At 57.6% G+C, this 10,431-nt stretch overlaps 1 protein-coding gene across 3 annotated transcripts in view; it reads left to right on the forward strand.

The window, feature by feature from the left end:
- The window catches only part of FUBP3 (far upstream element binding protein 3), a 50,377-nt gene extending 41,877 nt beyond the window's left edge, over positions 1–8,500 (forward strand). For 2 of the 3 annotated variants that reach the window (XM_004757113.3, XM_013058635.2), the window contains exons 13-19: positions 586–746; positions 1,544–1,617; positions 1,901–1,981; positions 2,179–2,255; positions 4,752–4,823; positions 6,092–6,219; positions 7,146–8,500. In XM_004757113.3, the coding sequence (XP_004757170.1) occupies positions 586–746; positions 1,544–1,617; positions 1,901–1,981; positions 2,179–2,255; positions 4,752–4,823; positions 6,092–6,219; positions 7,146–7,154 (602 nt within the window). In that variant the 3' untranslated portion in view covers positions 7,155–8,500. The remainder of the gene's footprint in view (positions 1–585; positions 747–1,543; positions 1,618–1,900; positions 1,982–2,178; positions 2,256–4,751; positions 4,824–6,091; positions 6,220–7,145) is intronic. The other variant, XM_013058636.2, reaches the window with a different exon arrangement.
- Positions 8,501–10,431: the final 1,931 nt, after the last annotated feature.

A 10,431-nucleotide genomic window follows, 5' to 3' on the forward strand; every position in this document is an offset into this window, starting at 1 on the left:
CCAACTAAATTTTCATTACCCCGCTCCACCCAGGCCTCTGTGACCCCCATCCTCGGCTGCCTCTCTGTCTAGACCTCCCCCGCCCCACCCCCCAGCGGAGGCAGGGACTTCAGAAGGGCCGTGGAAGGCCTGTGGGCTCTGGCCATTGTTGGAGCCCGTGGCTCGTCTGTTTGCGCTTGTGGCAGGGCAGGGAGGGAGCCGCCGGGCCATAGCCCACAGGGCTGAGGACAGAGTGTGTTCCCCTGGCAGAGGCGGGCTTGCAGTGAGCCTCCAAGAGCCCGGCTCCAGCGTGCACACCCTTGGGCTCCAGGCCCTGGCGTGGGTGCCGTGCGGTGTCTGGCCTCAGTCTGGCTCAGGGAGAAGAACCAGCTTCCTCGCTCCTCAGTCTGGTTTTGCAAATGAGAGAGCTCTGGTGTTTGTCAGAACGGGGGGTTTCGGAGTCAGTTGAAGGTACTTGTCTGCTCTCGGGTGAGGGCCGGGGTACGGAGGACACCTTTTCCTCCCCTAAGCGGCAGAGGACCACCGGGCCTCTGGGTCTGCCCCAACTGCCACTTACCCTTGTGTCTTGTGTCCACCTGCCTGCAGGGGGCGAGAACATCAAAAGCATAAATCAGCAGTCAGGAGCGCACGTGGAGCTCCAGCGGAACCCCCCTCCCAGCACTGACCCCAACCTGCGGATGTTCACCATCAGGGGCATCCCTCAGCAGATCGAGGTGGCCAGACATCTCATAGATGAGAAAGTTGGCGTACGTACAAGGTCCTTCCTCTGCCCGGCTTAATGATAGCTGGCTTTTCTTTTGGACGTCCAAGGCACCTGCTCCTCCCCAGAACGTGGTACCTCCTGTGCCTTCTAGTCCTCATGTCACGTGAGGGCAGCCCCTCCCACGTTGCCAAGGGGGAAGGTTGGGGCCCAGGGATGCCAGGGCCAGGCCCCGGGCGCGCTGGAGGAAGCCCCCTGGCAGAACTCACCGAGGCCCCTGAGGCCCCGCAGTGCAGCAGCTCAGGCCCAGAGCCGGGTCCCCTGCAGGCTTAGATGAGCAGCTGGGGCGGCAGCCTTCCCCCAGCACCGCCCCTGGACTCCCGCGGGCGCGGCCCTGGCGGCCAGCCCTGCAGGCGGCTTTCATTGACTCTGGCTTTAGTTTCAGGCACCTCAAAGCAGATAAAGAAAGGGAGTGTTGATGGAGGACAGATTGGCCACTGCTCACCTCAAAGGGGACGTAGAATGGCAGAAAGAGCCATGGGCCAGCCTAAATTGACGGGAGAGTCAAGCAGGTTGGTCCCTACCCCCAGGGTGACGCGTTAGGGCACCTGTGACGGCGCTCGTATGGGCTGTGTGGTGGTTTTGGTCACTCGAGGGGGCAGAAGCCATTTCTGCAAGTGAAGCCCCTGTGGGGAAGCGAGGCTAGCGAGTGTCAGAGGGTATCTGGATGTCACTTGACTCTGTGTCCCCGAAAGCTGTGGTTTGCTGGGGGTGGGAGGGGCCTGGGCAGAAGGCAGAGGTGCAGCCGACAGGAAGTGAGAGCTCCTTGTGTGCCCATGACAGGGGACGAGTCTCGGAGCGCCGGGAGCCTTTGGACAGAGCCCTTTCAGCCAGCCGCCTGCCGCGCCTCATCAGAAGTAAGTCTCGCACGTCGGTCTCGGCGGGAAGAGCTCACTCCGTCCCAGGCGGTCCTCTCCAGCTACTTCTGGGGAGGGCCAGCAAGAGCCTGGGTGTGAGCAAGACTCTTCCCTCTGCCTCTCTCGGCCGGCCCCTCTAGCCTGTTCAGAGCCCACTGGCCGGCCCCAGGGGTGGGGGCCTTCCCGCAGGGTGGAGGGCCTTGTCAGCGCCGGCATCCCCGAGTGGCTGCCCCCCGACTGCCGCCGCGGCCGCCGTGGTCATGTGTTCTTCACTTGCTTTCAGCACGTTTCCCCCAAGGAGCTCGGGCTGCTTCCCGAGCATTGCTGCTAAAGTGAACGGAAACCCCCACAGTACCCCTGTGAGGTAGGCGACCTCTCACTCCCTCTGTGTGCTTCTCTCGGGACTCTCGGGACCAGGGCTGCCACATGGCCACTACCCAGGGGTGGGGGTGGGGGGGAGCCGTGACGCCTCAGATCACGGATGGCCTGGCGGGAGGCGGACCCAGTTGAGGGACGGGGGTGTGGCCTGCTGTGGAACGAGTGACTCTTTCCCCCCCGCAGTGGTCCTCCAGCCTTTCTGACCCAGGGATGGGGCAGCACCTACCAGGCGTGGCAGCAGCCCACACAGCAGGTCCCAAGTAAGTGGCCCGGGAGGAGGTGGGACTGCGCACGCCACACGGGAGGGCTGGGCGGCCGACGTGTCTGGAACGCTCTCGTTGCGTCTCTTGGCCAGTACGCCCGCACGCCCCTCCCCAGAGCTGCCAGGAGCACCTGGGGCAGCGGGAGCCACCAGCAGCCCTGTGCTGGGCCCCCAGCGGAGCAAGGGAGGAGGCCGGCTCTCTCCTGGCCCCTCTCCAGCCTTTCTCTCCCATCTCCTCTGTTCTTTTCAGAGCTGGGGGCTCTGTCCGCTTCGGGCCCACAGATGCCCATCTGGACCCGGCCCAGCCTGCAGCCCCCGCTCACTGCCCTCCCAGACAGGCCCCCGCCCAGGCTCGGGCCTGTTGGTGACCGTCTGCCCCTTTTCTCTCCAGCACTGCCTTAGAAGGGATGGTCTTTCTGTCTCCTGAACTTCTCAGAAAGCACACAGCTGGAGAGTTAGCTCAGTGGAGGGACACCTTGGCAGAACAGCTGACCGTTAGAGAAGGTCCCTGTGGCGTCCAGTCCCCTCGGCCTGCCCTCGGGCCCCCACACGAGCTTCAGGAATCTTTCTAGAGTTGGATCTCACGCAGCCTTCAGAACCAAACCAAACCAAACTGCTTACCTTCCGTTCTTCTGTCCCCCTGAGGCGGCAGCTGCTTGCATCGAGGGCGTCCTTCCGTGCAGCTGCCCGGGTCCTCGCAGCGCCACACCGCTTTGTGGCTGCTCGGCTCACAAGGGACGGAGCCCGCGCTCCGGGTCCCTCCCGCTGCCCCCTTGAGCAGAGCGCGGCTGTGAGGAAGCCCGGCCCGGTGCCTGCTCCGGGCCCCAGCTGCACCAGCTCCCCGGGGGGTCTGGAGTCCGGAGGCCGATGCCGTGTGTGGCCGTGCACACCTTCCCCTCCTCTGGCCTCCAGTTGGTGTCTAAGAAATGGAAGGTTTGGGTTCGATTTCCAGAGTAACCGTGAGCTCTGACTTTGTATGGTTGCGGTTTTTTTCTGCCTCCCCCCTTTTTAAGAAAATGTCTCAAACATGCAGAATATTAGAAAGAATTTCACCGTAAACGCCTGCACCCTTCCTCCCCGCCAGAGTCCCCGAGCGTCTCACCGCACTCACTTGCTCCCAAGCCTGTTTGTGTTTCCTGTTCTGATGGAAAAGGGCCTGCAAGACAGGAGTGGCCCCGGGCAGACTAACCATGTGCCCCATTGTCCGGGACAGGGACTCTGTGGGAAAGCCCTAGACTGGGGGGTGTGGGTAGGGGACATGTCCTCCTGCCTGAGGGGAAGTGACCCCTGTGCCACGGTTCCGCGCCCCAGCTCCGCTGTCCGCTGCAGGCAGAGGCCTGTAGGGCAAAGTGAAAGAAAACACAGGGCCTGGGTTCTCGCCTCTGTTCCCGTCCGTCTCGTGGTGTTGAGCGTGTTTGTCTCTAGGGGGCGGTGAGAACTGGTTTCCGTCAGTGGAATCTTGTTTGGAAGAACCCACCTGCTTGCCCACACCCTCCACAGCCACCGTGTTCTGTGCCCAGTATCGTCCTGAGGCCCTTCCCACCCTGCTGGGAGGACCAGGACCGGGAGGGGGTGCTTCTCCCCGTGTGTTCTTCCCACCTCGCTTCCTTTCCCCGCCGCACACACAGACTCCTGTCACCGCACGCCCCTCCTCAGACTGCAGTAAATCAATGAGCAGGGAAGACACTTTGCCATGACCACAGTCACCAGCGCGTCCTGCCCGCTGGCTGTCACCTGCGGTTCTAACAGAAGACAGGACAGAAGGGGGTCCAAGCAGGGAACACACAAGCCAGCCCTGACCTCGGTAGAAAAGAAGGTCCCGACTTGTCGCTCTGGTCAGGGCTTATGAACCCTACAGGCCCGGGACAGGCGGCTGCCACTCCGCGCCCCGCCCCCCCCAGATCTTTGCTGCTAGTGCCAGGCGGAGCAGGCGTCCTGGCTCGCCCGCCAGGAACAGCCCCACACACCTCCTGTCCCCATCTGCTCCTCCCCTAGAAAGGCATGAGGCTAAGTCGGGCTCAGGCGCATCTTGTGGCCTCGGCCCTCTGCTGCGTGTACCGCGGCTTCTGTCACCGTCGCCGGCTCGATCTCTGAGCCGCTTTCCCACGGGCTTTCCCTGCACTTGGGCTTGTCCGGAGTGAAAGCCGTTCATCTGTGCGAGACCGGCCGGGTGACGAGTGTGCGGTCAGCACTGCTGGGATTCTTTATTCAGTTTGGAGGGCGATTCAGGGAGCCTCAGACTCTTGTCACTCTGGCCTCGGGGGCTCCCCAAGCTCAGATCTCCATCTGAAGGGTCGAGGCTGTTCTGACCCGTTGCTCTTGGGGGTTAGCTGTCCTGTCAACCCCCTCTCCACAGGGCTTCAGTCACTCCTAGGCCCCCTGGGGGCATCGCGGTTTCCCTGGCCACTGCCTTCCGGGGCCGCAGGGCTGGGACCGGGCTAAGGCACGACGCTCAGCCGGCGGGGGCCTGACTGCTTTTGTGTTCCCCGCACAGGCCAGCAGAGCCAGCCGCAGAGCAGCCAGCCCGACTACAGCAAGGCCTGGGAAGACTATTACAAAAAGCAGAGTGAGTGAGCCGGCCTTCTGACGAAGCAGACCCCTAGGCCCCGGGCCCCCCCCCGTGCCTGTCTGTGGGCCTCCTTGTCCGTGGTTCCCTGTCACCTTTGGTTTTTTTTTTCAGTGTTTTCCCTGTGTGACTTGGTCTCAGTCCCTGCTTTTGTCTCCCTGCGTCCCCTGTGTGTCCATCAGAAGGAACGTGGTGAAGTCGCCCACCTTCTGGACGCCAAAGGGCCTGAGGACAGCTGGGGGCCCGCTGTCTCGTCCGCAGCCATCCCCTCTGGAGCTGCTGGGCCAGGCCTCAGACCAGCAGGCGTCCCGGTCCCCGGCCGTCGTGCTTCCTCCTGGCTCTTTTTGGTCCTTTCAGGGCAGGGAACAGAAAAAGGGTAAGACTCCAGGAAGGGAGCCTGCCGTCAGAGCCGGTGCCTGGGCGCCAGTTCCCTTCTCGAGTAAGCTCGTGCTCTTAGCTGTGCCAGGAACTAAGCCCATCTTGTTAACAAGAAAAGAAAAAAATCGAGTAACAGCAACTAAAATAAGTCCTAAGTCCCCGGTATGAGTTTCCGAAGTGCCTGGCTGGAGTGTGGTCAGGGGAGGCGCTCTCACGCCGTGACTGCGCAGGACGTCACCTGCTGGTTGGCAAAAATCAAGTCAAGGACTGTGGTCGTTCTGGCGTTGAGATTCCTCCCCGGGGCTTCGGTGGGGTCAGGGAGGTCATCGTCACCCAGAGCCCCTACTGAGACGCCAGATGCCCCGTCTCCCCCAGACCTCCCAAATCCAGACGCGCAGGCACACATGGGCCTGTGTTTCCAGCCCTCCTGGGACTGGAGCGTGCGCAGGGGCACCCCCGCACCCAGGCCGGGGACCCGCACTCCTTTCCCTCTTCCTCCCTCCCCCTCGTCTCCCCCTCCACCCACCACCCACCCTGGCCATCTGTCTGTGCTGTTTCTCTGTGTGTGTCTCTCTCTCGGTCTCTCTGTCTCTGTCTCTGGCAGCCGATGGGGCAGGCAGATGGGCAGCGGGGGTGATTGGGAAGCGCCGACAGCCAGCCATGAGGTCTGGGGGCAGAGCAGGGCCAGGCAGCAGGCAGCTCGGAGCACTCTGTGCCCCTGGGCAGCGCCCGGCCGCGCGGTGTCCCGGCGGCTCGTCCAGCGTCCGGAGGGAGACCGCGCCGGCCCTTGGTGCAGCTGCCCCGGGACGCCTCCGAGCTGACAGCGTCCTTTGCCTTCCCCGAGTGTGTCGCCATCCCCGCTAACCTCCGTGCTTTCCTTTGTCAATCAGGTCACGCTGCCAGCGCCGCTCCTCAGGCCAGCTCCCCGCCGGACTACACAATGGCCTGGGCGGAATATTACAGGCAGCAGGTCGCTTTCTACGGGCAGACGTTAGGGCAGGCGCAGGCCCACAGCCAGGTCAGTAGCGGCGCGGGCACTCCCAGGCCAGCCCGAACCCCCTTCCTCCCGGGCCTGTGGCGGAATGGCTCAGGCCCCGGCCGCGCAGGCCCCCCTCTCCGCGCCCCAGAGACAGCAAGTTCGGGCCCCGGGAGAGAGGAAGTGCCTGCCCCTCCCTCATGTCTGAGTCCTGAGACTGCAGTGCCGAGGGGCACTCCCGTGTCCCTAGGCCTCAGTTTTCCCCACCATCCACGAAATGACCAGACTTTGTGACTCTGGGCAGCCTCGGCACTGCAGTAGGGACCGTGGGAGTCACAGTCCGTACTGTTCTTAAAGAGGATGGTGTGGCCAGACTGTCCCCCAGTCAGCGGCAAGGGGCGGCAGGAGAAGGGCGAGTCCAGACGCTCTGAAGGCTGGGCAGGGCAGAAAGCCAGATCTCCACCCTGCGTGGAAGCCAGGAGCGCTCTGTCCAGGCAGAAGCCAAAAACGGATTTCTTACTAACATCGGGAATATGGCCAAAGGCTGCCCTGAGTCGTGTCTCAGGTGTGTTCTCCAGGTGACCTGATGTAGGCCAGGTCCCCATGGACAGCGTGCTGGTTCCCACAGGCCCTAGACCCAAAGCTCGCTGGTCATCTCACTGCCAAAGTGGTCCCTCTGTGCCTGGGCCCGGTGGAGACAGGTGTTGGGGCTGGCGGGTGGCCAAGGGGAGGGACGCGCTCCCCTGCCCCACCCCCTGTACCTGGGCTTGGGGAGCCGCCCACGGCCTCCTGTGCAGGAGAGGGTTTGTCTGTCCTGGATCCCAGGACGCACGGACATGGGCTGTGTGTCCATGCCCGCTGAGGAGCCAGAGGCGACCTGTGCCCCAACCTCCGAACCTTCAGAGCCCCAGACCGGGACGAGGTCACAGGAGCTGACCTCACTAACTTCTGTCCCCTTCTTTCCGCAGGAGCAGTAGGACGGCGACCTGCAGCTGTTTCCTCCCCGAAATCATTGTGAGCAAAAACCTGTTTGTAACAGAGGTTTTTAGATTTGCAAACCTTTTGATGAAGAACCTTTGTTTTGTTCTGTGAAACACTATATTTAGATTAACAGGATTTTTCTAAAAATCGGGAAAATTAGTTACTAAAAATTGCTGATAATTTGTTTCATTATTTTTGTTTGTTATTTCAAATGTGTAAGCTCTGGGATTCTCTCTGGAGTGAGACCTGCAAATTCAGGCACCAGCGCGTGCCTCAGAGCAGTGACATTTCAACACGGTGTGTTTCTGTTTTGTTCTGTTCCGTTTTGTGTGTCTTTTTATTTACAGTTTTTTTCTGTTGCAACAGAAAGTGGCTTGGAAGTCTTAGGTGGTATGTAACAAATTCTTTAAAAAATTTTTAAACAGTATTTAAATATTCTTAAATGTGTAAATTCATTAAATGTTTTACTTCTAATTTCTTGTTATCTTGGCTGTCTGGTTTTATTGCATTTTTTTAAAAAACTGAACTATTATGTATTGTAATTAATTATGTGAATTCTGAATTGAGACAGATAATTGTATTGCTGTCCAACAGGGATTGGGAGGGGGCATTTTATAGGGTTTGTATAATTTCTAGAGTGCTAAAGGGGTAATATAAAAACGTGTCCGTGTGTTTAGCATACGTTTTTTTTCGTGTCTCCATTACCAGTTGCAATTGTGTATCTAAGACCTCCAAGCTTGTTTTAAAAACAAAACGAAAAACCTTTCTGTCTTCTCTCAGAAATATAAATACTGTTATTTTTAATATTAAAAAGAAATTCGATATAACTTTTAACAAACACTGTGGAACGTTAAACCGCGTGAAAATGTAGTAACTGTTGTTTAATTCCAAGATGTTTCTTCCTTTTTTCTTTTAAATATTTTCTTAATATTTGTCAAATTAACTAGATGAATAAATAAATCTAGTATTAACCACCATATGAATTAAATAATTTTGATTTAATAAAAGGGATAATATGATTTCCAGTGTTTACTGTAGTGCGTCTTGTACAGATAACATGTATTTTTAAAGGAAAGAAAAACGGAGTCGAAGCTATTTTTTCTTGCATTTTTAATTGACCCGAGGGACATTCCGTTTGAAATGTACCGAAGTTACAGCTTCTGGGTTTTTCTCCTTATTTTCCTTATAATGCTTGAAATGTCTAACTATTAAAAAAAGGCAATTGGAAAATGTTATGCATGTTGTTTTTTAAAAAAAAAAAAAGTGTTCTTTTTATTTGACTGACAATTCATTTTACACTCTATATAATAAAATTCCCACAAGCCGTCTTGTGGGCGAAGTATTTTTAGTCTGTTTGCTTTCCTTTCCGCCCAGGCCCCTCCCCCTGCCCCCCCCAGCCCCCCGATTTTGGAGCGAAGGTTCTTACTCTTTGCACTATACCAGCCCGACTTGGAGCCCAATCCAGATTTCTAGCTACTTCGTTAAGCTAATTTTATTTTAATGGCTTTGCATAATTTGACAGTCTGACTCCAGAGCCTTGATTACCATCAGCCCCTCTTACCTGTCAGTCTAAGCCGCTCTCGACGTGGGTGTGACACTGAGAAGTCAATAAGAGTGTCCTCGCACCGAGGCGCTGTCAGGGGAAGCAGAGCTGGAAGCTTCATTTAAGGGAGGTTGTGACCAGCTCCCGCAGCTGGATCAGCTCACTTCCCGTAACTGAGTCAGCTCGCCCCCCTCCCTCCACCGGCTCCCCCCCAACACACACACACACACACACACACACACACACACACACACACCCTCTCCCTGGCGCAGAAGGTAGGGCTGCCTTGGCCTGGCACACTGGGCCGCTGCTGTCCTCCACAGTCTTCTCTGGCTGCGGCTGCCTGGGCTGTTCCCTCCTGGCACACCGGACCACGCTGGGGGGCCCAGGGTCGCCAGGAGGGCTGGAAGGTGCCCACTGAGGTGCTCATTTGCTTTTGGTGTTTCCATCAAGGAAACAGAAGGAGGGTCCTCCTTACCCAGAGGTGTAACTCAGGGAGGGTCCAGGGGTTTCAGGACACAGCGGGACCGTGGGGGCCCTTCTCTGGAGGATATCGAGGAAGAGCCTTCGGCTCCTCTTTTTCCCTCCTTCCTTTCTGGTCCGTTGAAGCAACCGGCTCCAAACACAGCTCCCGACTTCCCCGTTTGAAAATGCCCTGCCTTTGCTGCCAGCTTTCTGTGTGTCATCTCCTTTAGATGCCCGGTACTGGGAGGATCCCGTGTAGAGCCCTCCTTATGGCTGTGGGTGTGTGTGAGTGTGTGTGTCTGTGTGTGTGTGTGTGTGTGTGTGTGTCTCCAGTTCAGGTCCCTTTTCTCTTTTCTGCCCCACGCTCTAAGAGGAAGGGAAAAAAAGCATCTGTGGCTCCTTGAGGCCGAAAAGGGGTGTGGAGAGCAGCCCATCTGCAGCCGTTCTGAGGCCTGTTGAGAGCCGGAAGACAAAAAGGAGCAGTGGCATCTTTAACTACACCTCCAGAGAATCGAGTTTGACGTTGAGAAATTGAATAGTAAAAGCCACTTGGAAAGAAGGAGGGGCGGGCGGAGGAGGGCATAACCGCTGCTGATGGAAATGGGAGTTGGGGAGAGGGCATTACAGAGAAGACTTCCTTCTAATTCATCTTCCAAGCTCTGTGCCAAAACAGCATTTGGCATGGTTCACAGGGAGCGATTGTGTGATAATGAACCCTAAGGTGTCCCTTAATTGAAGACTGAGCATTGCGGTTTGTGCCAAGAGTCATAAATGCTGCAGGCTTGCGAGAGGATGCATTTTCTTAAATGTATCGGTAAGTACAGATTAGCGCTTGTCCCCAGTGAAATGCCCATACTATAAATTATGGAAATCTCTCTCCCTCTCTCTCTCTCTCTCTGATGCAATCTTTTATTGAGGCGGGGGAAGGCGGGGTCCAGGACGGCAGGAGGCAGGGGGGAAAGTTTGCAAGCACATGAAATTTGGCCTCTCATTAACATGGCGCCCACAGAAGATGGTTTTCATCAGCAGTCTGGTGTCCTGGAAGGCTAAAGTGCTTGAAATGTACCAGGTTCAGCGATTGTGTTCCATTAAGAAAGCTGCATGGTCATCACGGAAAGGACAAGTCTGTGTTTGGGGGGGTGGGGGCGGGGCGGGGGCCCAGTCTGTCTTCAGAACTCTGCCCCCGGCCGCCCACCCACCACCGCGCATGCGCACTCCCGTCTCTGCCCGCCGCCCCCGGGGTCCGAGTTCCGGGTTCCAGGACG

The sequence above is a fragment of the Mustela putorius genome, unplaced genomic scaffold (genome assembly GCF_011764305.1).
Source record: "Mustela putorius furo isolate JIRA1106 unplaced genomic scaffold, ASM1176430v1.1 tig00000596_pilon_pilon_pilon, whole genome shotgun sequence".
NCBI classification, from domain to species: Eukaryota; Metazoa; Chordata; class Mammalia; order Carnivora; family Mustelidae; genus Mustela; species Mustela putorius.